This window comes from Talpa occidentalis, unplaced genomic scaffold (assembly GCF_014898055.3).
Source record: "Talpa occidentalis isolate TD23 unplaced genomic scaffold, MPIMG_talOcc4v2.1 talOcc4.7, whole genome shotgun sequence".
NCBI classification, from domain to species: Eukaryota; Metazoa; Chordata; class Mammalia; order Eulipotyphla; family Talpidae; genus Talpa; species Talpa occidentalis.
The window spans coordinates 103691565-103719423 of record NW_023605083.1 but is presented as its reverse complement, the minus strand read 5'-3'; the positions used below and the strand labels follow the sequence as shown (position 1 = coordinate 103719423).

The window sequence follows — 27859 nt, the reverse complement described above, 5'->3', positions numbered from 1 at the left end:
TTAGTCAACTGGAAAAAGGGAATCAGTAATATTTTCTTCTCTGGAGTTTTCTAAATTGCTTACACTTAATATATATTACTTTTAATATCTGGTAAAAAAAAATAGGCAAAATTCAAAGAGTACTAAAAGATAAAATGTTGGAAAAAAAAATGGAAAATGCCCTTGCCCCAGACAAAGCCACACTTGTCTCTCACTGCTAGCAGGTTTTTAAATTAAAATTAAGACACACACACAGATCGTGTGTCTGCACAGGTGGGATCATGCCATCCACACTGTGGGGAGCCTTCATTTTCATTGAACCCAGTATCTTAGATATCCTTTCATCTCTGTGACTGCTTTATTCTTTTTCACAGCCACATAGTATTCCATCCTAAGGATGTACCATATTTTATATACATGGAAACATGTGCGTATGCAATATGTTTTCTTGCATGGAGACACACACACACACACACACACACACACACAAACGTGCGCGTGCGCACGCACATGCCTAGGTGAGAAGTTCTTGCCAGGGGTGGCCCAGGAGGCTGCCGTAAGACCTTTATTCCCTGCTCTGACCCCATCACAGTAGCTTCTCCCATGGGTGCCCTTCTCAGAGACAAAAATGCACCTTGTTTCATTGTGTAAGCCCCATTTAGACAGGGCCGGTGTGGTGGGGTTGACTGCCTTTGAGGCCCCCACTGCACACTACCCCTGGCACCATGGAGATGGGCTTTCATGCTGGGGCCAGGAGGTTGGGGGGTTCTGGGGGCTGCCGCCTGGAGAGTGTGGATGTTGACCTGGCAAACCAGCATAGAGCCCTGAGCTCCCCTTGCCGGGAGGAAGCTTTAATAGTGGGGTCAAATGTGCTGGCAGCCAGAACCCACTTTTTATGTCCATGGACTCTTCTTAGTAAGGTCATTCTAACTGGCTTTGTTTCTCTGGTGGGAAGAATCACAGTCGACTCACAGACGCCGAGGTACTAGCACCTCAAGTTCACAGTGTGAGCTTATCATGAACACAGATACCCCAAACCTGCTGGGTAACAGGCTGTCCTTCATAGAGGTCATTCTGGATCACACAGGTCATTCCAGATCACACAGGTCATTCCAGATCCTCCACAACCAAATGAGGCAGTACCGTTATCCTGCCCTCTTTCTGGTTGAGGAGACAGAGGTACAGAGATGACATTCATTCTCCCGAGGACACATAGCTAGTAAGTGCAGAGGCCAAGTCTGAGCCCATGCCACTGACTGCAGAGCCCAGTGCTCTGGTCCCATCCCCCCTGTGAGAAGAGACCACTTGGCTGCTCCTGAGGTGAGGGCCTTCAGGTGAGGTCACGTTTGCAGAATGTCAGCAAGATGCCTGCAAGATAGGCCCACCGGGCTCGGCCGCATGATCGTCACAGATGGCCCCCGAGCAGCCGCTCTCAGGACCAGGGTGTGGGGGCTGCACGGATCCTGTACCTGTGGGGTTGGGGGTTGTGGAGGGGAGCTAAGGCCAAGTTTTGGGTGCATGCAGGGGAAACATTTCTCTTTTTGGATTCACCTACCCCTTTATTTGGCAAGTGGACATTGCATTCCCTCTGAGTCCCGATAAGTAAATAGGAGATGCAGAATTGAGGGACATGATTTGCAATTGCATGAGGAGTGTGTGGTGATAACTAATTATAGCTTGTGGGTTTTTCTGTTGAGAAAGAAGAAAAAATTACCTTGTAAAAGATGCAGAGAAGGGCCTCGCCTTGGGGCCATCTGAGGTCAGGAGAGGGTATTTTTACTCAGGAACCACGGGCCAGAGCCTATTGGTGGAGAAGACATGTGATGACTTGCCTTGAAGATAGAAAATGAGGTACCGGCACCTCAAGTCCACGGTATGAGCTTATCATGAACACAGATACCCCAAACCTGCTGCTGCTGTTTTTATCCCCTGAAATTTGGATGCCTGTGACGTGTGCCTTGTCCAACCAGAGAACAGGCGGGATCTGCCTTTGATTAGAGTGATGAAGGCTTATCTGATTTCTCTAAGAGAAAGCTCTATAGTTTAAAATGTCTTGGCACTGATGTTCATCTAAGCCTCTTATTTCTGGGCAACTTGCTTTCTTTTTAAACCCCTTGTATTTCGAGTATCAGGTATTTGATGGTTTGCAGTCATCTGTTCCTTGGTTGTGCCCTGGGTGTATCTCTGGGTGGGCATGGCTTTGCATGGGACACCCCAGATCTCCTGTGTCACGGTATTGGCTTATAAATTGGCCATCAGAAGCAGCCACTGCCATCTCAAAGACTCGAATCAGTGTCTGGAGCCCTGCCAGGGTGGGCCAGGGTCTCATTTGCTAACTTGAGACATTTATTTAGGATTCAGGGGACATGTTAGCCACTGATGGGCCCAGGGCACCCCACAAAACTTGTGCCATGGATAATATGTAAGAATGGGGTGCATGTGGGTCTCTGCGCATAGGGATGATGGGAGGAATGGGACATTAACCGTATTTCCAGGGACTGCCTCCTGCTCTTAGCTGTCTTCAGGAAAAAAAAAAAAAAAAGTAGCAAAAGGAAAACAAAAATGCATTGACCACAAAAACATTAACGTTTGAGTCTAAGCTTGAGAAGCGATGTTGGGACGTTCATACCCACGGAGGGTCAGCGTCTCTCTCGCTGCCTCCTCCGAGCCCTCTGTAATTCCATGCGTGCATGTGACTTTGGTTCTGTGGTTCTGATTCTTTGTCTAATTGTGATCCTACTGCACTTGGGGTTCCTATTTTGGGGGCTCCACCCTGCACCATGAAGAGATAACAAACACTCAGAAACTTGTGGCACCACTTCTGGAAATTCTTCTGTTTGGCTTGAAAACAGTCAGCAAAGTGGGTCAATATGTCCTGTGTCTTTGCTCTTTCCCTTTATTACCTCGCACCTTGGATTTCCATGAATGTGAGCTCTGAGGGTTACGTGTTGTATCTGAAGCTCAGATGGATTGATGACATTTTTTTGATGAATGGACTCAGGGCTGGACTACAGCCATTTTGAATGGCTTATTTTTTGGTCACTGGTTGGGTATCAGCTCCAGCACCTTGGCTGAGTGGCACAGCCTCTGTTTAGGGGTGAGTGATGGCACATGCTCACTCCTCCTGCTATGTGCCCAGGCCCAGTGTTGGGGTGGGGGGGGATGAGGAGTTCAGAGAGCTTGTTTTAATGTAGTTTCTTTTTATTTTTTCAAAGATTTATTTATACAAGAGATGGGGTACAGGCCAGAGTCGTGGGAGGGTGAGAGGATTCACCAGAGACAGCCGGAAGCAGAACAGGCAGACTGACTGAAATACTCTGCGGAGGGGAGCAGTGGGCGAGACAGGAGAGGTCTGCCTCACCATGTGGGATTCTCCTGGCTGGCCGGGAATTGAACTGGAGCTGCGGAGGCTGCAGAGAGCTTCACAGCGCTGCGCTCAACCTGCTGCGCCACCGGGGAGGCCCTAATGTAGTTTCTTTTCAAGGGCTTAACCGTACATCAACAAGTTAAGTATTTATATGTTCTTGTTTCCCATTATTTTCAGAGCAAAGATCTCTGAAGACACTTTCCTGAAACAATCGGGAAGTTTCATGAGGCACAAGATACAGGTAAAATCACTTTGTTTCTCCATCCATGTTCTAGAGTGGCTGAGCTCACTCCTTGTGGACACCTCCTTGAATTCCAGCGGAAGGGTGTTCCTTGCTTCCTATGTGATTTGGGGGGCAGAGGTCCATACTCAACCACCACTGCCCTGGCTGTGCTCAAAGGGCTGCGGTGCCCCTGGAACTCTGTGTGCCCCTGTCTGATTTCCTCTTTCCCACAGCTTTTCACACCCCTGCTTCCTTCCCTATCTCTCCTTGAACCGATGGCCCCCGTCTAGCCCTGAAAAGCTCCATCTTCTCCCATGGGCGGTGTGAGGATGTCATCAGTGAGGTGTAATATGAACAGAGGTCCCTCGTGCCGCCCTACCCTGGCTTTGAGTTGCTCTGTGATCATCTTAGCTGTGGGCAATTCCAAACCATGTATTTCCAGTTTTAGAGGAAAGAAAAATAAAAGACTAAGCGTAAAAGTGCGGGGGCCCCTGTCCTCTTTATCCTCCCTCCCTTCCTTGGTCTTGCTGACTTGCGGGATTGCTGCCTCTACTTCCAAGGCTATTGTCTGCCTGCTGGGCGGGCATGACAGCGTCCCCAGACCTGTTTTGCCACTTTGGTGAGGCCACTTAATGAGCACAGCTTTCCTTCCAGGGATGCACAGCACTTTCCGTGTTCACTGGCCAGTTATGTACAGACATGCACGTCCTGGTTGGACCGGGGCTGTGTGGGCTCTTCTGGCCTATGAGAGCCGTTTACTTATTAGGAATTCCAGACCTTGGCACTGATGTCACAGGTACTTTGTCTTTGGATTTTGTTTAAGTCCTTTATTTTAAAGAAATATTTTGGAATCTTTGGCTATAAAGCATTGAAAGCAAAGGCAAGTTCTTGTCCAGTGCTGTGTTAGCAATTAGAAAATTCCAGTGTAAAAGCCCTGTTATTTTTACCTCATTGTCCAAAAACCATGATGTATGTATAGGAAACAAAACTGCTTGTCACTTTTTCGCATAACTGCAAAAAGGGCAAAGAAATGGCTGGAAATAAAGATGCTGACCAGGAGATGTCATACCTACCACCTGTGTGATATTTGTCAATACAGTATTGGGGGGGGGTAATGCATGTTAATGGATTAATTTTTTTACAATGCAATATACAGTGTACTTCATTGTTTACAAAACAGACATAAACAATAAGTTCTCTTCCTTCCAAATGTAACGTTAACATTTGGATCTGTGTCTGTCCACCCAAATGTATGTGTGTCAGTCCATGTGTCTGTCTCTTGGAGATCCATGCCTCTGTATATGTGTGTTTGCACGTATCTGTGTTTATATATGTCCATGTATGTGCAGTGTGTCAGTGTGTGCCTGTGTGTATAGCCATGCGTCTGTGTCTATTCATATGTGTCTGTGTGAATCTGTGTGTCATGCATATCCCTCTGTGTGCTTGTGTATCAGTGTATGTGTAGATTGTGGCCATCTTGGACAGTAGGAAAGTTTTAAAAATTAACGCAGATAAATTCCAGCTACAGCATAGCTTTTCAACATAATCTCCTTTACCTAAATTTGCCCCCCATGTGTGATACACTGGAGGGCTGGGTCACCAGTTTTAGTGCTATTTCCAGGCTCTCCAGGGAGACGTGGGGACCTCTGACCTCTGGAAATAGCTCTGCAGGAGTGGGTCATGATTGAGTCATGATTGAGACACATACCTCCCTGGGTCTGCCAGCATTTCCCAGTCCAGCCCACTGTGCCTGGCAGCAGTGTGTCCAGTCTGGAGAATGTGAGGGTGGCCTGGAAGGTGCCAACAGGAAAAGTAAGGTCTGTGGGAGGGTTGTTTCACTTTCTCTGGTGCTCAGCAGGGGCACAGGGATATAGGTAGGCATTGACTAGCATTCTGCGCCTACAGGTGTGCTGACACTCTAAGTATATGTGGTCATATGTGCCAGGGACCAGGAAGAGGAGCCAGAACATGGGTGCCCATGATAGACCTCAGCTGCAGTCACCGTTCCCTCTAAGAATGCAACATTAGGGCCTCCCTGGTGGCGCTAGGGGTTAAGACGCAACCTATGAAGCAATCTGCAGCCACTGCAGCACGAGTTTGGTTAAGATGCAACCTATGAAGCAATCCGCAGCCACTGCAGCACGAGTTTAATTCCCGGCCAGCCAGGGAGCAACCCACATGGCGCGGCAAACCTGTTCTGACTCGCCCACTGCTCCCCTCAGCAGTGTATTTCGGTCAATCTGCCTGTTCTGCTCCCCACTCTGTCTCTGGTGAATCCTCTCACCCCCCACACCTCTGGCCTGTACCCCAGCTCTTGTATGCATAAATAAGTAAATCTTTAAAAAATATTAAAAAAAAGAATGCGACATTAGATTGGAAGTTTTGCATACAAGAGCGTATACCTGCACCGCACACGTGTGTGTGTGCACATAGGCACACAGAGAAGCACAGAAGTGTGCTCATGCATGAATGCATGTGTATGTACAAGGTATGTGTGAACACTACATGTTGTGTACACACATGCACAGATGCACACCCATGTGTGTACACAGGTACATTCACAGATGCTTCTGTGTATACACAGAGAGATACAGGTGCTGTCTCATGAAACAGCTATTACCCTTGCCAGGTGCTGAGTAGTCTGTTTTCTCTGCTGAGACCCCTGACTCGACTCAGGTCACTCGGGTAGAAGGCAGCGATGTGACAGGCTTGACAGCCCTTGAGTTTGGGCTGAGAGCCCCTGAGGTCCATTCTCCTGACATTTAACACACATTGTGCTTTCACGAGCCTGCACAGTTATATGTAGCTAGTGGGAGCGACACTGTGGGAACTGTCTTTCTGGTGGGTTTCTGTCTCATCATGAAAGGCGACGCTTTCCTGTCAGGGAGACAAAAGCACAGCCCTGATTCTTGATTCCCAACAAGACCCCTCTGCTTCTCAGAAATGCCAGGGAAGCCAGCATTTACTTCTTGTTTCCACTTGAACATTTAGGCTGGATGCTAATGCCACATCCCCTCAGTGGTATGGAACTCACGTTCCTGGGGAAGTGCATGGGGTCATCATGTCTGTGTAGGGGTCACATGTGCTTTGCTTAGCATTTCTTAAGTCATGCTGAACTGCATGTGCTTGTCAAAAAAGGAAGAATATCAAACTTTCCAATGTCATAAAACAAAACGTACCTCCTTGCCCCCCAAGGGCGTCTGGAGTGGGCCCTCTTGACTGTTGCTATTTATGTGGAGATTTTTAAAGACCTTCTGGAACCAGAGGCAAGATGTGATGGGAGCTATGAGGAATCTGGCATGTGCTGATGAGAGCTGGGCAGAACTTGCGCTGGGAAGTCTGCATGTGCTGCCGTGGAAAGAACGTGCCCACGTCTGTGGTCCCTGGCTGGGTGAGGTGGGGAATGGAAGGAGTCAGTGCTGCTTGGCTGGTTCAGTCCCCGCCTGGCTCCTGAATAACCTTGTTGGGCTGGTCCTGGCTTAGGTGATTTGGAAGGACGTGTTGTCACCAAAAGCAGTCTGAGCAGCTGTGAGAGCAGCAGCTGCTCCTGCTATTCCCAAAGGAGCAGCACTTCCACCTTCTTCTGCCGAGACCCACAGCACCTCTGTCCAGGGGCACCTGGCGCTGCATACTGAATGCCCTGTCCAACCCCTTCCCAGAGTGAACTGTTGTTCACTCTGGGCATTTTGTTTGTGAAAACTTGAGCCACTGAGTCTCACCTGGCTCTCTCAAGCCCAGGCTTAGTCCTCTACCTAGAATGTACCCCCTTCTACTCCAGAAGGGACCGTCACAGAGACATCCACAGGTCCTAGGCTATGAGAATAATAAAGCGGGAAGGACCTGGAGGTGGGGGTGGGTGACCTGTGAGGAGGCAGTATTAGGGCCAGGGTCACTGTGGGACTGAGCCAGCCACCAGGAGCTGCTGGCGAACTTTCTGGAAGAGGGAGCAGCCTGTGCCCAGGTATGCAGGGCGGAGTGCCGGCCTCTGGGCAGCTGATTAGCCCTAACTCCTGTGCAGCCCCTGGGCTATGGCCCTACTTTTACCCTGCGTGGCCCCGTCTGCTGCTTCTGCCCCACTGAGCCGTGTCTTCCGGGCTGCAAGGAACCAGAGCATTGATTACTTTTAAAACTTAAGTAATTAATGTACATGATTTTTAGATGAAATGGCTCTTATACAGCTTCTGAGAGAAAGTCACCTCCTCCCTTCATGGGTTGTTCTCACCTTGTGGACTGTCGTCTTCTCTCCCGCTGTTACTTGGAGTTTATATCCTGTTCAGGTGCCGTTGTGTGGGGTGTGAGGAGAGTTGGTTGAAGTCTGTGTATATGGGCCTGGTTTCCAGAGAAGGAGTTCCCGTCCCCTACATCTGGTTCCAAGCCTGGCCGCCGCTGTGTTTCACGGACATCTCAGAGAATTGACCTGGATCAGGGACCTAAGTAGGATCATTCTTGCCGTGGGGCCCTTGCTTACCACTTCAGTCTGGCAGACTCAGCTTGCACCGAAGTGTGGCCAGAAGTGAAACATCCCTATGGCCTCACACCTCTTCCTCGAAACCAGAGAGCGCCCCCTGGCTGTCAGCACACTTGCAGGGGCCACAGGGTGCTTCTGTGCTCAGGAAGGACCTCCTTGAGCTGGTGGTTTTTTGTTGTTGCTTTTTGATTTTTTTTTTTTACATATATGTGTGTATATACATATAAACATCACTTTTAAATATATTTTGGATTCACAACAACATGGAGCAGAAAGGAAAGTTTCCATATACCCTTGTCCCCACACCCACCCAGCCTCCCCTCAGAGTCCCACTTGGAGGGCTAAAAGCTCCTTCTCTTTCCCCTGCCCACCCTCCCTCCTTCTAGCCCTGCAACAGCTGATCTGGCTGCTCTGGCTGCTCTGACGTGTAGCAGTCCTGGCACCCCTTGCCTGTTTGTGAGCTCAGAAAAGAGAACTTAGGAGTCACTGCCGTCACTGATCATTCTTACAGAGAAAAAGTGTTCTCAGGTGAATTAATGAGATTGTGCCTGTGATCTCTGGGACAGGTGTGTTTGGAAATACGCGTTCTGAATGAATGGCGTTGCCGGGCAGCAGGAGCACAGCCTTGCTGGTGGCCAGGCTCCGTGTGTCCGGTGTGGCTGAGCCTCCGTGTGTCCAGTGTGGCTGAGTCACCGTGTGTCCGGTGTGGCTGAATCGCCATGTGTCCGGGCTGGCTGGAACAAAGCTGGAGAAGGTAGCATGAGAGAGGGGGCATGGGTGGAATGTGGACTGTGGTCATCTATCATCCTGTTGCCATGATGGAAACTTGGGGTTTAATCTGAGTGATAAGATGGTACTGAAATATTTCATGTAGAGAAATTGTATGTTCTAATTTACATTTCCTGGCTGCCACTAAGTTTGGTGAATGTCTTATAGGGAGGTTGTCTTTGTTGGGAGTTGTATTTGATTTCTGGTAACAAATACAGTTTGTAGGCAAAAGAAAGCAGGTTTTTATAATCTCTGCTGTGTTGTCAGGGCCCCTGGCTCTTATGGGTTTCCACTTGGCTGCTCTTATCTTCATGCTTTTCAGGTGGCTGCCAGAGCTCTAACCATCAAATTTCAGTTGCAGGAAGCAAAAAGAGGAAAGGCTAAAGATAAATACATGCATACATACATACATCACATAGTAGCTGAGTCAGTGTCCTTTAAAGAGCTCTCTGGGAATTCCTACCTAATAACTTTGTTTCCAACTCTTTGGCCAGAACTGCCTCCAGGGAGTGGGTGGGTGTGCTTAGGTGACCACACTGCTATCCCAAGTAAAATCGAGTTTCTCTAATGAGAATTAAAGGATTTGGATACTAGGCAGGAAACCAGTGATCTGGAAGGGGCAGGAGGCTGGGGAGAAGGCAAGACTGGAGGTGCGTGCTGCTTAGATGGGGCTGCTGGTGGTGGAAGTGAGCCTGGGGACAGGCAGGTGGGGCATCTGGCACTCAGTGAGCTCTCAGCATCCTCTCACAGGCAGCTCTTCCCCAGGGCCTCGGTGTCTGGCGAATGCATAGAATTTCTGTGGGAGTACTTAACATTCAGGCGCCCCATAGGATTGCTTGAGTGGGTCATATCCAGAATACACCGCTTAAGAGAACTCACCTGCCCCATATTACAGGAGCCGCCTCATATCTCATTCCCCTATTGGTGGTGGAGGACAGCCCCCTCGCCCCAGGCTGGGTGAAGGCAGTGTGTGTGTGTGTACCTCGTCTCCCACATGGAGGCTGCTTCTGAGAGCTGGCTCTGTGCAGAGAGCTCCCACACCTTACTCCATGAAGAAGCTGTCTCCTCTTCCCCTCCCAGTTTCTCCTCCTGGCTCCCTATTGCATCTGGTATTGCATTTAGAGTTAGGGTCACGCCCTTGTTGTGGGGGCGTCTGGACTGACTGTCCCTATGGATCCCTAGTGCAGGGCTTGACTTGCAGACCAGCGCCTGTTTCTGTAAATAGTTGTGTTGGCACCTGGCCAGGCTCACTCATGTAGGAGTCCTCTCTGCCTGCTGTCAAGCTGCCGAAGGGACTCTAGGACCAGCAAAGCTGAAAATAACACCTTTATGAAAGAGGGGTGTGATTTCCGCCCAGGATGTGCCAGTCCCTGGGGGAAGCAAGGAGCTCCCTGGGTGGATGGGCAGCCTGTCCAGCATGCCTTAAGGCCAGAAAGAGGAAGTGCAGCGGGCCTCCCAGCAAGGAAGGTGGGCTGGCAGGTGAAGCCCAGAGCCCTTCTCTTACCAGCATCTCCCCATGAGGCAAGTCCCCAGTGAGGCCTTCCTGTGTGGAGTGGAACGGATCAGTGGGTTGCCAGTGCACACAAGTAATAAAAATACAGAAGAGCCTGTTAAGTCCAGAGTGCTGCCTAGGTTGAGCCATTCTGTCTGCTAAGCTTTAGGGGCCAGAGCAAGATTCCAGGGGCTTAGAGACCTGGGGAGGATGAGGAAGGCACCTTGCAGGCTTCCTGGGGCAGTGACTTGACTAAGTGAACAGGAAGTCAGCTCCTCCCAAAACTCTCTTGGGAGGTTTGGTTTGGCCTGAGGTGTCTGGAGCAGCAGGCAGTTGGACAGGTGCTGGTGGACAGTAGATTGTGGGGGCCCTGGGAAGCTGAGCTGGGGGAGGACTGTTGGGGAGGGCGGGATCTGCTGCCTGTCAGACACCCCGAGGTAGGTGAAGTCAGGAAGTGGTGGGGATGAGAGGAAGGTTCCAGAGACACGCCCAGGGTGATAGACCTGGAGGTGGTTGGCTTGATGGGGGTAGAGGAAGGTAAGTCAGGGAGGACTGCAGGGGTTTCCACATAAGGGAAGGCATGTGGGGAGGGGCCAGGCTATTCGACCATCTTGTAGAAAAGGGAACAGTGAGGGATGCAATGGGGCCCCAATAGACCCCATGTGGGACCTCCCTGAAGACAGTACATCTGTGAAGGGTGGCATCTCAATTGCGTTCTCCAAACATTGTGGGCAAGGGCCTACCTCTGCATGGGCTGGCATTTTTGATGTAAGCACCTTCCTGAGAAGTGGGGAAAGGTTCCTTGTCAGTCTTGCTGGGATCCTGGCTATGCCCTCACATTAGGGTCAAATCCCTGGTATTCCCCTGCCAGAAGAAGTACCTCCCTGGTCTGGCATGTACTTTAAGGAACCTTCTAGATGACCCAGACTGGCAGGTGACCAGGACTGGGCCAGAGTTTGGGTGTTGAGAGATCTGCAGCCCCTTCCTCACATTTATCTGTTCAGCATGGCTGTCCAGGGACCTTCAATGCCCACGACCCTGTTCCCATCCTGCAGGCTTCTCCAGGGAGGCTAGAGGAAGAGGGCCATTGGGGGCAGCCCCACTCCCTGCAGGAAGGCAGCCACCGCTCACAGGAAGGTTGCATGGGTGTGCATTTCAGCCTCTGGTCTTTTACTCAGGTTGTCCTTTCAGTGAGCTTTACAGGAATTGGGAGTCTCAAGGGAAACTGAAACCCCGACTCTGCTTCCTTCCCTTCCATTGCCTTACCCACTAGACTCAGCAGCCCTGCAGGGAGGGTGCAGGGTATCCATTCCTCAGTGTCCCTGGCCCATGCTGGGCCCTGTCCCCATGTCTGTCTGGATCCCAGCTAGCCTGAGGGTGGGGAGCACCGACCCCTTAATTCTGGCACCACTCCTCTGTGTGTCTGCATGGACTGTCCCCCTCGGTGCCCTTGGAGTCGGTGGCCAGGGATGTGAGGAGGCAGCTGTGGGGGAACACTGAGCAAACAGAAAGCAGACACTGTGACCACATGTCTGGCTTGTAACCCCTTCCTTTTACTTTCTTCCAGTATTTCTTCTGAAGACCACAAAGAAGCCACCATTTAAGAAGCCCACAGGGTGGCCCTTGACATTTGCAGTGGTGAGAGAGACCCTTCTGGATTGCTGGGAAATGCGGGTCCTCGGGAGTCATACTGCGCACCAGCTCCCAGCTGTGCTGCTGGTCCCTGTGCAGGGGCTCTGAGGGGTGCCCTGCTGCCCGGCCTCCCCTGCCCAGGAGTGTTTGCTGCCCAAGCCCTCCAGCTGTGACCCTGACCATGAGGATGCAGCTCCTAGCGCTCGCCGTGGTGCTGGGGACAGCAGTGGCCTTTGCACCTGTGCCTAGGATCACCTGGGGACACAGAGGTGAGGATGGTGGCCTGCACGCCCAGTGCAGAGGCACTACACACACCCACTTGGCTGGGGTCCCTCCCACTCTGGCTGGAGCGGTGGCTGGCTCGCTGCTGCCCATGAGATGCTTCCAGAGCTGGAGATGCTCACATACTGTTTGGGGCCTGCTGATTTAGTTTCTGAGTCAGGGGGACCCCTGAAAGGAAAGTTATCTGCCCTGTGCCTGATGGTCTGGGGCTATGTCCAGGCACAGCCCACACCTGGCTTGTGGCCTGGCCCCTGAGAACGGGCCACAGCATGAAGACATTGGGTTGTATGTGGGACTGATCTTCAGCCATTTGTTTCAGTTGCAGCTCATTTGTGTCCATTTCATCTGTTTGTATTTGGGGGGACTTGGGGGTCCTGGATCCCCGGTCTCCCAGGCTTCAGGGAGGACCCAGAACATACCTCTGGTCCTGAGCAAGGTGGACTGGCAGCCGAGAGCTGTCTGCTGCAGAACATGGTGGGTGCGGAGGGCCTTGTCAGCCACCTCAACCAGGGAGAGGGGAGCAGAGAGCCCCAGCACTGACCCTTAAACAAAACCAGTAGATTGGAGAGCAAATTCAACACGCTCAAATTGATGCTGGGCTGGAGGAAAGAAAAAAACACCTCCTTAAAAGTAGTGCTGGTGCATTTACATTAGTTCCAAGTAACTATTTGTTAAATTGCTCATATTCCCAAATAGCTATTGATGCAATTAGCCAACAAGTGAGGGGAAAACACCTGTTTCTGTTTTGTAAGTTTTGGGTATTTTTTTGTTGAAAACGCTGGATTGAGGCATATAGTCACTGAAATTGGGTTTCTAAAGGTTTAGAGGTAAATCGCTTTTTTCCTAAGATGATCCTGAATAGTTATGTTCTTTACGCACTACGTGTCTGTGGATGAGTAAACCTGCACAGACAGGAGTCTGATGGGAGGCAGAGGGAGCCAATGTCAGCATTTGGAGGTATCTGACCTGTAGATGCCTTGGGGAAGTGAATCACGTTCTCTTGGGGTCATGTGTGGGGAGCTCACATCCTGGGGGCTCATACTCTTGGGGGTTCATTTGCTGGGAGGCTCTGTCCCGTTGCTGCAAGGTCATGTATACTAAGGGCTTCTGTTCCGGAGTCATGCTTTTGGAGGGGTCTCACTGTGTGCAGGTTTGGAACTGGAGTGGGCTGGAGTGAGTAGGGAGGGGAGTTTGGCAGTGTTCTGCTCAGCATGGGGCTCTGGCCTTCTGGGTCCCATTTGTTGGCTGTCTTAGGGTGGGAGGGTAGGGTAGAGTTTGCTCTACCCAGAGGAGCTTGAGTTCTCGACTCTACCAAGGAGCTGGCTGTAGCAGAGGATCCATACATGGTGCTTGGGACATGGCACTGCAGGGAATGAGTCCACACACAGGGTATGTCTGGCCTCAGGGGTGCCTGATGCTAACTCTCCCCCCAGAGGTGCAGTTGGTGCAGTTCCATGAGCCAGGCATTTTCAACTACTCAGCCCTGCTGCTCAGCGAGGACAGGGACACATTGTATGTGGGTGCCCGGGAAGCTGTGTTTGCTGTGAGCGCCCTGAACATCTCCAAGAAGCAGCATGAGGTAGGACATGGGCTCCCTACTCCCCGGCTGCTGGTTCATGGCAGGACACTGGCCCCTCCCTGGGATCAGGCTGTCTTGGCCCCATGGCCAGCCTGCAGATATCCTGTGTCCAGGGGATAGCCTCCCACCTGCCCACTTCCCGGGGCTCCATCTTCCAGAATAATTCTTCCCACCCTGTGTACAGTCCCATCTGGGGCTGTCCCCCAAAGCCTTGTCTTCCCCAACTCCTAGGTCACCCAGAGACCAGCCTCATTTTACCTTTTATGCATCAAGTTTTATTATGGAAAAATCTCAAACCTCCAGGGTGGAGGGCGTGCAATGAGGCTCCTGAAACCACTGCTCTGTCGGGAAATACCTGCTTTACCTGCCATCACATGCTCTGTGAACTGAGCATCTTTTATTCTAGTGTCTCCTCCTCAAGGGCAGACATGCACTGAAATGGACTCTCACTCATCCCAACAGGCATACTGGAAGGTCTCAGAAGATAAACAAGCAAGATGTGCAGAGAAGGGAAAGTCCAAACAGGTAATTTCTTTTGCAAACTACAGAAGCCTGTCACGGGAATGTCCTAGTTATTTCAGCATTGCGAGGCTGCTGCATCTGAGATGCCTGCGGGCTGCATGGTGCAGGCTTGACCATGCTAGGGCCCATCTTGCAGGGTCCTGCTCCTCCGTCCCCCGCAGGGAGGTGGTGTCCCTCAAAACGAGTGCCAGATAAAGTTAGGCAAGTGAGAAATAGAAAGTTCAACTTTCTAAAGTTGAACTGAACTGAATTTATTCAGATGGCCTAAACTTTGACTACAGAAAACAATTGGTGTCCCCTGCCACCTACAGATGTAAAATGTAGGGTTCATGGCTCCTCAACACCCCAACAGCCTTAGACCTTGAAGAATTGCTGTAGGATTTCTTGATTTGTGGCAACCCCCATCCCTTGAGATTTCCTGCTCTAGAAGTCGGGCACCTTGGTTTTGGAGACCCTCAGGGAGCACTGGCTGAGTGTCCACCCCTCCAGAGCTCTGGGCCCCTGCACTGAGCATTGGGCCAGTATGCCCCCAACTGAGCTGGGCCCATGTCAGCTTCTCTGGGTATAAGAGCCCCAAGTTCCTTGATAGTTGGTCAGAACAACAGCTTATGGTAAATTTCAGCTAATTACAATTGGCTAATTTTCAAAAGAATGAAAAAAAGGTTCTTAAAATTCTTTTTGCTGAACTTTCTTAGCAGAGTGCTAAACGCTTTCACTAAATCCCTAAGTCCAAAGTTACTTTAGGAAATGAGAAAAAAATGCTGGCATTGCAATGTAATAACAGGTCATGCTGGGAGTTGTCTTCCAGCAAAAGTAGACCAAGAACTTTGCCGGCCCCACATGGGCCTGGACAGGGGCCTCCCAGTTCTTGTGGGGGAGGTGGATGATGAGTTACTGCCAGCCAGTTTAAAAACAGTTATAGCAAAAAACAACAGCAACAACAAAAAAAAAACCTGAGCAGAGATAATTTCAGACTATACAACAGAAAACCCAAGTGTTGTGTCTCATTGGAAGAGTGAACAGTGCCTGCGTGGCAGCTGCTGTTCTGTCGGGCCATCCTGATGGGAAGCCAGCCTCAGGCTCGCAGCCCCTCACTTACCTGGCTTCCCCCAACCTGAGTGGGGTGGGCCAGACACACCCCCATCCTGAGAAACAGTCTCCCCAGCTCTATGCATGAGGGCATGGAGAGTGGGATCCCTCTAAAAAGGACAGGGGGACCCTGCATAGTGTGCAGCCTCTGACTCTGGCAGCGTGGAAGTTGGTATGTTCAGGGAAAGTAAGATGTTATTTTCTACTGTGGGTGTTTCCAGAAAGATTAGAGGTCAACTGGCATGCTTTTTGGCCAACAGATAGTTGCTGGGTAGAAGTAACTGCATGATATCACTTGCACCCAGGCTAGCCGCAGCTTTTGGTGTGTCCAGGGCTGAAGTGGATCTCTCAGCCTGTCCCTATGCGCTGGGGGGCAGTCAAGTGTGTGGTAAAGGGAGCCTAGGAGGGCAGAGGAGGATGGGGTACACACCAGAGACAGGTCAGTGCGGCACACCTGCCTGGCCGGATCTGAAGTGAACAGGCTTGACAGCTGGGAGAGTGGGGTGTCAGGGGCTGACAGCGCATTTCCCTCCCTTGTAGACAGAATGCCTCAACTACATCCGAGTGCTGCAGCCGCTCAGCGCCAACGCCCTCTATGTGTGTGGGACCAACGCTTTCCAGCCCACCTGTGACCACCTGGTGAGCTCGGGCAGCACCCTGGCTGGAGAAGCCATGTGAGGGTTGGCCGCTGTGGCCTCTGCTCTACATGACCAAGGATCTTGTGCCTCTGGGAAGGGGCAGCTTGAGCTCCTCAGAATGCCCACTGCTGCCTCACTGGACCCGAGCCTGGGGTCCTGCATGCAAACCTCCATAACTGAGGGTGTGGCCCAGGGGAGGACTCCTGGGACCAACCTTCTGTGGTCAGAGCAGCTGGGGGCCTTTGGGAGAAGCACTGGTGTGCCCGGGTCCTGCACGTGCTTCCTTGTCGTCATGCTATCCGTGTTTCATGGGAGAGGCCTAGCTATGGTCTGCTCCTCCTGGATTGTGTGTTCTTGGTTCATGTGTGTTATAAGCTGAATGTGACTCCCCCAGATTCATATGCTGAAACCATAACCTCCTGTGACAGTATCTGAGATGGTGATAAAGGTGAGGAGGTGATAAAGGTGACAGGCCATAGTGTGAGGCTATAGTGCAAGGCCCTGATCCAGTGGGGCTGGTGCCTGGATAGGAGGGAAGAGACTCCAGAGCGCTCTTCGCCATGTAAGGACAACAGTGAAAGGCGCCACCCGCAAGTCAGGGAGGGGGCCTCAGCTGCTGGCCCTGAAGCTCCCCGTCCCCACCCCCGGCTTCCAGACTGAGACACAATGTCGTGCTTGAATCTGCCTGTTGTGGTTGCTCCACAGCAACCTGAGCTGGCTGGGTTGGCTTGGGATGTCACCACCCGGTGGTGTCCAGTCACCCACTGACCCAAAGTTCCTGGAATCTGCCCCTCCCAGGAGTGGTGACATGGCACATGCACACAGCTGTTTTTCAAAGATTTATTTGATTTATTTATGCATACAAGAGCTGTGGTGCAGGCCAGAGGTGTGGGTGGTGAGAGGATTCACCAGAGACAGAGTGGGGAGCAGAACAGGCAGATCTACTGAAATACACTGCTGAGGGGAGCAGCGGGAGAGGCAGGAGAGGTCTGCTGTGCCATGTGGGTAGCTCCCTGGCTGGGGATCGAACTTGTGCTGCGGTGGCTACTGATAGCTTCATAGTGCTGAGACTTAAGCAGGGCCTCCCTGGTGGCGCAACAGGTTGCGCCACCAGGAAGGCTGTGTTTTTTAAACTGAAGTAACGTTGGCTTGTAACACTGCGTAGATTTCCGGTGAGCAATCTTTACACACCACGTGGCCGTCACCACCAAAGTCGAGTTTCTGCACACTACTTCTGAGATTCAGGCACATTGTGATATTCTCTTTTATTCCATTGTAGAACTTAACATCCTTTACATTTCTGGGGAGAAATGAAGATGGCAAAGGCAGGTGTCCCTTTGACCCGGCTCAGAGTTACACGTCGGTCATGGTTGGTGAGTCGCACGCAGTTGTGGTATCTGTTAAGGGCATGGCAGGGAGCTTGGTCCCCGTCCCCCTCAGCAGCCCTCCCTCTGCTTCCTTTCCCTATTCACCATCCTCACACATGACCTCCCTGGACCCTCCATTTTGAACACATGACTCTCTAGGCTGCCAGGCACTTCTACAGTCCGCCGGTTAGATTTGCGGGAGGTTATGTTAAATTCATCATTTGTGAAAATCCTCCAGTTATTGGGCCTGTTGAGTATATACTTATTTTGAGGGGAGTCTGTGGGGAGCTGCATCCTACCTTAGAATGTCCGGGCAGCTGGGGCGAGCAGGCCACAGGCCCGTGAATACCCACTTTAGATTCACTATTTTATTACGGCCTGGAGTGACTGGCTCATCTTAGTTATTGCCCCAGCTCTCACAAAATACAGCTGAACATGGAGCATAAAATCATGTATGTCAAGGAAATGAAAGGGAAGATTCCAGAAGCAGAAAAGTGCGTCCTGGGGCAGGTGGTGGTCTCTCCGTTGCCCAGGGGGGCTCGTGGCTGGTTCACAGTCTCCCCCCCCACCCCCCACAGCTGGTGCTAATTCCCTTTTCCTCTTTCCTCCTGGGCTGCTGAAGATGGCGATCTTTATTCTGGGACATCGTATAACTTTCTGGGAAGCGAACCCATCATCTCCCGACATTCTTCACACAGTCCCCTGAGAACAGAATATGCGATACCTTGGCTTAATGGTAAGTGGCCCAGCAGCTGCAGGAAGGTGTGTCTTGCCCTGTGGTGGCTCCGTCCTCACACCCCACTGTACTTCCCCTGCTGTCTCCCAGCCTCGTGCGAGGGCGTCTGCAGCCAGGGCTGCCCACGGGCACAGGGCAGCTATTGTCCAGGGCTTCTTTCTCTTCTCTGCTAAGAGGCACAGGATCAGGGAGACTCACAAAGGGAGAATGTAGCTCAGGCTAGGGCAGGCCGCCTTGTGTCCCGAGTGACATCAAGGTGCAGAGGCCCTCGCCTGTGTGCCCGGGAGCCTAACCAGATCAGCTCTGAGGGCGTGTCTGTGTAGGGTTCCTGGGGGAGGTGGCTCGAGCTGTGCACTGAGGACTTTTCTCATGGGTGCCAGCCAGGGCCCTGGGCTTTTAATCCACCCGGACACTCGAAGATGGGTGACATGGGACATGGGGACAGCTGTTGTCCTCAGCGCTGGGCAGCGGGCAGCCAGAGCTTTTGGGATCTGGAGGTCAGAGTTTGTCAGTTTGAAGCATGGTGAGCTCCGGCTCCCAGGGTTCCCAGGCTGGGTGCTTGGGGTGAACTGGGAGGGAGGGAGGGCAGATGGCAGAACCCTATGACAGATACCTAAGGCTGAGAGGGGAGAGCATGGGCACCATCTGGGACTCCATGCTGTTGGCACTCAGGACACTGGGGTGTGGGGTGTGCCATGCTTGCAAGGATGTTAGACCCCTCCATGCAGTAATCAGGGTGTCTCTTCCCTGCAGAGCCCAGCTTCGTCTTTGCTGACGTGATCCGGGAGAGCCCAGAGAGTGCCGATGGCGGGGATGACAGGGTCTACTTCTTCTTCACTGAGGTGTCTGTAGAGTATGAGTTTGTCTTCAAACTGCTGATCCCGAGAGTAGCGAGGGTGTGCAAGGTAGGCCTGCTCCCCCAGTTCCTTTCTGGTCCAGCTTTGCATTGATCATGTCTGAAAGATGAGTCCCTTGGCCCAGGCTCCGGCTTGCTCTGAAATGTCCATCTACCACTTCATTCTTTTGTTCCACATGTCAGTGCAGATGGGGGCCTGCCAGGAGCGAGGCCAACCTCCTCAGAAGGCTGTGGTCTCCCTGGGGGCCGAGGGGGTCTTGGCACCCCATGTGTGACTGGAGGCCCATTTTTAACATGCCTCCCTCAAGCCTCCCCCAACTTGTTAGCTTTGTTCCCCTCTATTAGCCAAATTCTGCTGAAACTGGAACCGGTTCTCACCACCCCGTTGTACAGATGGAGAGGGCTTGTTTTCACAGTGTCCAAAATGAACAAGGATGCTTCAATTTTATATTCTTTTGCTTTCAGATTTCACAGTCTCTCCTGCAGACCAAGTCATATGTTTTACACTTTCTCTTGGTGGTCAGCTCTCCTGACCACCACCAGCTCTCCTGGTATGTCCCAAGCAGATAACTTGGGGGAGAAGAAAGAAAGATCTAATGTTCCACGAGGAATGCCTTTTGGGGAGATAGACCCACACTGGCTGGGCTGGCCTGGGGGTCATGAGTGTGCCAGCCTGGCTCAGGGTTTGCTCTCTGTTGGTCATGAGCCAGATGCACACAGGCCAGGGGGTTAAGCTGTGACAGGGAGGACAGCAGCCCACCTGCTGCCGTGCAACTGGGGCAGGACTGGACAGCTGTAGGTGCAGTTAATGATTTTTCATCAAGAGTTTGTGTGCTGGGTTTGTGTTTTCATCCATACAACGCGCAGGATCTGAGCCGACGTGGACACAGTACATGGGCCACGTGGCTGTCTGCAGTCTGCTTTCTCTTTCAGCCTCGGCTGCATTTCATTCAGGCACAGCCAGCTTGGGGTTGACCTAGCCACAATGCTGACACTGCAGGCCACTGCCTGCCCTCCTAGACCACATGTATCTTTGGGATTTCAGGGGGACCAGGGCGGCCTGAGGACCTTGCAGAAGAAGTGGACATCGTTCCTGAAGGCCAGGCTGATATGCGCCAGACCGGACAGCAGCCTGGTCTTCAACATACTGCGGGACGTCTTCATCCTCAAGTCTCCGGAACTGAAGGAACCCGTGTTCTACGGGGTCTTCACCCCACAGCTGTGAGTGCTTCACTCCACAGGCGGGTGTGTGAGGAAGGTGTTGCCTACATTCCACCCCCTTGGGCACTCAAGTGACCCCTTCTTCTCCAGGAACAACGTGGGGCTGTCGGCGGTGTGTGCCTACAACCTGTCCACGGTGGAGGCGGTCTTCTCCCGCGGGAAGTACATGCAGAGCGCCACGGTGGAGCAGTCCCACACCAAGTGGGTGCGCTACAACGGGCCCGTGCCCACACCGAGGCCCGGGGCGGTGAGTGGGGCCCGAGCGTGGCCAGAGGGTTTGGTGATGGCCCTGCGGTGTCCCTGTGCTTATGGAGTGCTGGGCCAAGTCCATGGGGAGTAGGCGTCACCCCGGGGCTGTGAGCACACCCCACTCCTTCTGAGTTCTGCTCATTTACGAGTTGTGTAATAGCTGTTGTTGCCACATTCTGCCCAGACCAGAAGCCTGCCCTGGCTGCATGGGGTATTTGTGAAGTTGGCATTACTTAACATAATTAGGTCTGTTTCATTTTCTGCTTCTGCAGAGAAACACACGATTTCTTGGCAAAGGCCTCTGTGTTTGGATCAGCTATACTGTCTGATCCTCACTATGAGTCACATTTTTTCTTCCTAAAATTAGAGAATTTTCCATTGAAATTGGTGCGAATTTCTAGGCCGGTTGGGTGGCTTCTGTCCATTCTGGGGCTGGTGTGGGGCCGTCACCCCAGCAGAGTAGCTGGTCCTTGGGGCTCGCTCCCCGGCAGGGACTCCCCTCCATGAGGGTGCACGGCTGACCCTGGCCCTCATTCTGTCCATGCTGATTGCTGAGTAAGACTTTGCTCACTTGTGCTCGTGAGTTCACACACATCAGGGAGCAAGGGCTGAAGAAAAGAATTCTTCATGCTCTGTTAAGCTGTTCAGAATTAGGCTGTTTTTAGCAACTTTAACAATCTTCTCACAGAAGGCTGTTGAGTGTGGTTCATGTTTACTTTTAATTCCAAGAGCTTGATTCATTTTTTTTGATGCATGAATGGAGAGAGTACTTCACTGTCATGAAATACAAGCATATCTTACAGATAGACCATTTCCAAATACTTTCGAAGCACCTTCAGATTCCTGGGAGAAGGTCACCTCAGTTTTTCCCCTTTTTCAAGAAATCACATGTAATCCCCAAATTTTGCAGCTCCCTGGGCCCCAGCTAGTGTGCCCAGCTCAGGATGAGCCGCTGACATGATGGTCTGTCCCTGCAGTGCATCAACCATGCGGCACGTGCAGCCAACTTCTCCAGCTCTCTGAACCTCCCAGACAAGACCCTGCAGTTTGTCAAAGACCACCCTCTGATGGATGACTCCGTGACCCCTGCAGATAACAAGCCCCGGCTCATCAAGAGTGATGTGAACTACACTCAGATCGTGGTGGACAGGACCAAGGCCCTGGATGGGACTCACTACGATGTCATGTTTCTCAGCACAGGTGGGTCCTGGCCTGTGGTAGGAACCCCAGGAAAGTCAACTCAGTCTGCTGTGAGGAGCCAGCACCTCCCCATGTACCCCCAGCAGCTTCTTAACTAGCAAGTAGAAGGATTCCTGAGAGGTGGCCACACCTGGGTGGCTTCAGATCTCTGTGACCTTCAGACCACCTGGGCACTGGCTCAGCTTCAAGCCCTGGCTCAAAACCGGAAGTTCAGGTCTGGTGGGTCTGGTCTGGTGCAGAGGGAGCCCAGGTGGCCCCCCCCCCCCCCCCCCCCCCCCCCCCGCGCACAGCTGCAGGTGAGCACACCAACAGCCAGGTTGCAGACCTGCCCTGACCTGTCAGGGAGGCATAACTTCCTGGTAGCCTGTGGCTTCAAAACAAGCCTCTAGGATGAGGGTGGTGGCTGGGCTGGGTGCAGCAGCTGACGGGGCACTGCTGCTTTCTGGCAGTGCCTCTAGCAAGACAGAGGGCCCGTGCTCCCCTGCCTGGGGCCCCGCATGGGATGACACCCCCAGAGGGCTGGTGGAGCCTAAGAAATGCCACCAGTTTGAGCCAGATGGTACAGTGTTGGCTTTGTTGAAAGGGTTGTGGAGTTAACAATGGTACGTTAATTTTCCATTGAGGTTTCCAGTTGTTTATTTTGCCAAGGACCACTCCTTTTCTATTTCTAATGTAAAAGTGTCATCTCTTACTGAGTATCTTGTTGAGGGAGTGAGTTGAGAAGGGGGACCATTTACTGCTGTGACCGGAAGTGCCAGCACTATCCCCACCTACAGGCGCATCACTGACCTGTGCTTTGACCTTGCAGACCAGGGTGCCCTGCACAAGGCCGTCAGCCTGGGCAGTGACGTCCACATCATTGAAGAGACACAGCTCTTCCAGGACTTAGAGCCCATCCAGACCCTGCTGCTCTCCTCCAAGAAGGCAGGTGACCGGGATGGGAAGTGTGGCCTGTGGTGAACACCAGCTGGGGTAGACACCCCTTGCTCCATGTGGCCCAGAAGAGCGACCCTCTGGCTCTCAAAGTTGTTCTCTGAGTGGTCGAGTGTGGAGTTTGGGCTAAACGCAAGCAAACCTGGGAGCTGTGCCTCCTCTAAATTAGAGTTGGCAGGACTTACCCGAGTTTGTTGAGCCAACCTGCCAAGCTGTGGGAGGCACGCTGCCCTGTGACAACACCTTCTTGTACCCAAGCTTGACAAGGCTAAGACCCCATCAGCAGGTGTGGTGTTAACACAGTGTGGGGAAGTGAATGGTCAGGGTTGAGAACCCCACCTCTGAGCAGAGAGTGTCATGTCTTTGAGGTGCTTTCTCCTATGTCATGGTCCCAAATGTCTCCTATAAGGCAGAGAGCAAGTGAGTGAGGCTCTGGGGGCCGTCGGGCTGGTCTGTTGTTGTCGTGCGAGGTGCTATGGCTAGCCCGCAAGGCCTCCCTAGTGGATGCTGAGCTTTGCAGGTGCTGACGTTGCAGAGGGGACTTCCTTCCTCTGCTGTTTGTGCTCAGGTGGGCTTGTGACCTGGGGACTGTGCATCACAGGCCAGGAGATGTTGGGGGACAGTAGGAACCTGAGCTCCAGCTGACCCTGAACACGTCCTCTAAGGATAAAGACTATGTCTCGTCTGAATCTAAAATACTGAGTTCTTTGTGAACTTGGGAATCTTTTGATGTTAACCAAGAGGTCCTTGTAGGACTTTGAGGTGGGAAGGGAGGCTCCCAGGCAAAGGAAGTAGATGCTGAGTCCACGATGGCCATCACTGAGTCCACTGAGGCGGTTCTGGGGCCTGGTTCACTGAAGAAAGAGGCAGCCTTTCAACCTGCCTGGACCAGCTGCTCTGCTATCTGCTTCTGAGCGTGGACGCCCACGTCCCTGCCTGCGTATTCTTTCCTTGTGGGTGATGGTCAGTGAATGTCCATTATAAGCATCGTGTCCACTCCCCACCCTCGTCCTGTTAGCGTAACCCTCACAGCAGCCCCTGCTGGATTCAGAGCCTGGTGACAGCTGTAGTATGCACACCAGTGCCCTCCGTTCAGGCAGGACATTGGGTTCTGAGGTTGTGCCCTTCAGCCTCTGGTTGGAGTGAGGCCCAGGACATCAGGGCCAGTGGCTCTCCCTCGCAGGGAGGCATCTGAGAGTGCCTTTCGCTAAAGAAGAGCAGGAAGGGAGGCACTCTGGTGGCCAAGGAGATGGAGGGAGGGATTGTGACCAGGCCTGGTGCCCTGCGCCAACGTGCAGATTCCGAGAAGAAGCCATGCACTGCTTCTTCTCACGTTGTTGTTCATTCTGGCTTATCTGGGTCTGCCCAGCCTTGCTCCATTTCCAGGTAAGGAGGCTTTTCCTCCTCCACGTAGTGAGAAAGATACTTTGTCACCTTACTGCTTGTGACTGCCCCAGGCCCACCCTTCACATCTGTTCCACACTCACAGGGCAGAAGTTTCATCTACGCCGGCTCCAATTCAGGCGTGGTCCAGGCCCCAGTGGCCTTCTGTGGAAAGCATGGGACCTGCCAGGACTGCGTGCTGGCCCGGGACCCCTACTGCGCCTGGAGCCCCGCCACAGCCTCCTGCGTCACCCTGCATGAAATTGACAGCCCCACCAGGTACCCACCGGGGTTTTGCTGGTGGACGTACCTCCTCCCCAAGGGAAAACACTGCATGCGTGACCTCTGTGCCTTTTGTCTTGCAGGGAGTCTTTCGTCCAGGAAATGAGCGGGGATGTGTCCGCCTGCCCCGGTAAGTGGCTCCTTCTCCCTCTGCTGCCTTACAGGCCAGCAAGGTCGAGTAACCATCTCACGATGCTTTGGTGTTGTGACCTGTATTTTGCTTTCCTTTCTCAGAACAGAGGTCAAGTTTCTGTGCCAGACCCATGATCTTTCTGCACCCCTTTCTTGCAGAGAAGAATGTGTGGAGTCATGTAGCCTGTGTGTTCACTGCAAAGCCCTCTCTGCTCAAAACTGTCACATCCACTCTCGAGCTGCATCTCTCTTTGCTTAGCACGGGGCTTGTTCCACAAAACCCAAACCATGAACGGGGGAATGGAGCTCAGGAACAGTCAATCCTCATTCCCCTCTACCTCTGGGAAAGTTGGGGTATCCCCACTGTGGACAGATGCACCCCTGGACTCGTATTCCCATCCCTGACCCAATAGCTGTCATTGGTTAAGCCAGGCTGAGGACTGAGAGGCTGATGTGGCCCGGGGCCACTAGGGACGCCTGTCATGCTTGACTCAGTGATGCCCCCAACTGCACCCTTAACCTCCCTCCCCCACCCGCCCCCATACCCTATGAGTTTCTCTCAGGATACCAGGGAGACATATGGGATTTCCGTTGCTCAGAGCTGCCTCCAGCTTCCTTATCCCCATGCGCTGCCACCCAGGGCTCATCTTTGCTTTTCAGTCACGCATGTTTTTATCACCTTACTTGTTCTGGAAGATTCCATGTTGCTCCAGGGGGTGGAACCTCTTATGTCTTCTTGTGCATATTTACCTAGTTTTAAAGGAAGTGAAATGGCAAGCGGGGTTGTTCACACTGTGCACATTTATTTTGATGTTCCAGATAAAGTTAAAGAGCCGTACCGGCAGCATTTTTTCAAGCACGGTGGCACGGCAGAACTCAAATGCTCCCAAAAGTCCAACCTGGCGCGGGTGGTGTGGAAGTTCCAGAATGGTGTGCTCACTTTCGAAAGCCCCAAGTACAGCCTGGTGGGAAGGAAGAACTTGCTCATCTTCAACCTGTCGGAGGGGGACAGTGGGGTGTACCAATGCCTGTCAGAGGAGAAGGTCAGGAACAAGACGGTCTTGCAGCTGGTGGCCAAGCACGTTCTGGAGGTCAAGGTGGTCTCGAGGACCCCAACGCTGTCCACCTCACCGGCCATCCAGACCGAAAGCAGTAGGCTCATCCCCAGAGAGTCAGCGGGGCCCACCCAGGGCTCCCATCCCCAGACCCCGGCTGTGCGGGACCCTTCACCCGGTGCCGCCGCCCTACCCTCCAGCCCCACACCCACCAGCACGTCCTGTGAGCCCCAGATTGTCATCAACACGGTCCCCCAGTTGCACTCGGAGAAGACGCTGTATCTCAAGTCCAGTGACAACCGCCTCCTCATGCTGCTCTTTCTTTTCTTCTTCCTCCTCTGCCTGTGCCTCTTCTCCTACAACTGCTACAAGGGCTACCTGCCGGCACAGTGCTTAAAATTCCGCTCTGCCGTGCTGCTGGGCAAGAAGAAGCCCACGTCCGACTTCTCGGACTGCGAGCAGAGCGTGAAGGAGACCCTGGTGGAGCAGGGCAGCTTCTCACAGCAGAATGGAGGGCAGCCCAAGCCGGCCCTGGACACTGGCTACGAGACAGAACAGGACACCATGGCCAGCAGAGTGCCCACCGACAGGGAGGACTCGCAGAGACTTGACGACCTGCCGGTCAAGGACAGGCCATTCGATGTCAAGTGTGAGCTGAAGTTTGCCGACTCCGACGCGGACGGGGACTGAGTGCCCCGCCCACGGATAGGTCTTTGTGTTCGCAGTCCCGTGACCTCGTCCAGTGCTGTGTAGGGTAGCCTGTGTCAGCAAACCTCAGTCTTCTGTGTCTCTTCTCTTGGGTCGAGCTTGTGACTTGGTATCTCTGTCTTTTTGGAAAAATGGCGAGAACACCCCCGGCCCCCTGGCTGTTTGGAGCGCTGTCCGAGGTCCTGCAGGCAGTGGTGCTGGCTGAGTGACCTGTGCGGTGGAGGGGCTGGCTGGACTGCTGTTGGCCTGGGAAGACTCATGCTCCAACCCCCTTCCTCCCCATAGCAGCCACTGAAAGATAATTTAATTCCAGATTGGAAATGACGTTTTAGTTTATCAGATTGGTAACTTATCTCCTGTTGTCCAGATGGGCACAAACCTTTTTTTCTTTCACGTGATTGTTTTAGGATTTGGCTATAATTGTGTTGGTCTGTCTGTTAGGTCATTGTTTTTTTTTTTTTTTTTTTTTAAATTACTGAAGCAGATGGTTTAATATTTAGAAGATGGACTTTATTCTGGGTTTTGTTTCTATTAGGATAAGATATGATTTACGTTGCTTCAGATTCTCAGGGATAAACTTATTTTTGCTAAATGCGTTCTTTCTGCTTATAGAAATGTAGACAACACCATCTCTTGACCATACTTAATTTTTTTTTAGTTTCATTCCTTGAGGGAAACTTCATTTTCAGAGAGATTTTCTTTCTGTACTTCTTCTATGTTGGTTTTGACTCTTTAGAAGAGGAGAAGGCAGTGGGGGACTGTCCATTTGCACCAGGTGGGGCAGAGCAAGGGAGAAAGCCTGGCCAGCTTGCTGGAGCCAGGCTGAGCCAGTATCTGGGAACAAGCAGCTCACAAGTCTGACGTCCCGGCCAGAAATCCTCCCATGCTGACAGCCAAGATGTCACCCAGAGGATCCTGGTCCTCCAACCTCACCTTGCTCTTATGGCTTCCACCGCACACCACTGCCTGCCCAGACTTCCCACTTGGGCTGCCTTTGCTGTCCATAGCTGGAAAACAACTAGCCAGAGCTGCAGCTCAAGCCTGTGCCCACAGCACCTGCAGAGGCCACACTGCTGACCTGCTCCCCAGCACCTGCTCCAGAGCTGCACACGGGGCTTTCCCAGGACCCACTTCGACCTCTCGCTTTCCTAATTCCCAGAAGAGGAGCCTTTTTGTCTGTGGCAAGGAGCAATAAACTGGAATTTTGTGTGCCCGTCTGGACAGTCTCATCTTCCAGCATGATAGGATTCAACCGTTTAGGTGTAAACATTTGTGTTTTATAAGATTTACTTTGTTTTTATTTTTCTACTTGGAATTGTATACATTTGGAAAGTAAATGAATAAATGAGACACTTATATCCTTGACGTGGCATGTGATTTGCTGAGGCATTGGACGTTGCTCCCACAGGGTATTCCTGGTGGGGCTGGAGTGTTACAGGCAGGACTGGGCCGCAGTAGAGGTGGAGCCGGGACAGCCGGGAGCGCTTACTTTTCTTGCACTTGTTCCCCTTCTTGGCATGTGCGTGTTCCTGTCAACCTCTCCTCAGTGCCTCTTTCTTTCTGTCCTCTGTCTCCAGCCTCTGCTCCTATGCCCTTCCCTCCTCTGGGGTCCTCCTCCCTGTCCTGTGTGGGCCCTGGCTCATCTTCTCCCCGAAGCCCTTGGCCAACCTCAGGCTTGGGGCCTGACAGCAGCCCACG

The 27859-nt window shown here is 52.3% G+C and overlaps 1 protein-coding gene across 3 annotated transcripts in view; it reads left to right on the top strand.

Moving 5' to 3' along the window:
• SEMA4D (semaphorin 4D) overlaps positions 1-27640 on the top strand; it is an 83133-nt gene extending 55493 nt beyond the window's left edge. For all 3 annotated transcript variants that reach the window (XM_037494515.2, XM_054689569.1, XM_037494516.2), the window contains exons 3-17: positions 3524-3587; positions 11865-12198; positions 13645-13790; positions 14253-14315; positions 15942-16040; positions 17319-17412; positions 18029-18142; positions 18896-19047; positions 20044-20219; positions 20310-20466; positions 21446-21668; positions 22477-22592; positions 24091-24263; positions 24350-24396; positions 25218-27640. In XM_037494515.2, coding sequence (XP_037350412.1) covers positions 12111-12198; positions 13645-13790; positions 14253-14315; positions 15942-16040; positions 17319-17412; positions 18029-18142; positions 18896-19047; positions 20044-20219; positions 20310-20466; positions 21446-21668; positions 22477-22592; positions 24091-24263; positions 24350-24396; positions 25218-26143 — 2574 coding nt within the window. In that variant the 5' untranslated portion in view covers positions 3524-3587; positions 11865-12110 and the 3' untranslated portion in view covers positions 26144-27640. The remainder of the gene's footprint in view (positions 1-3523; positions 3588-11864; positions 12199-13644; positions 13791-14252; positions 14316-15941; positions 16041-17318; positions 17413-18028; positions 18143-18895; positions 19048-20043; positions 20220-20309; positions 20467-21445; positions 21669-22476; positions 22593-24090; positions 24264-24349; positions 24397-25217) is intronic.
• Positions 27641-27859: the final 219 nt, after the last annotated feature.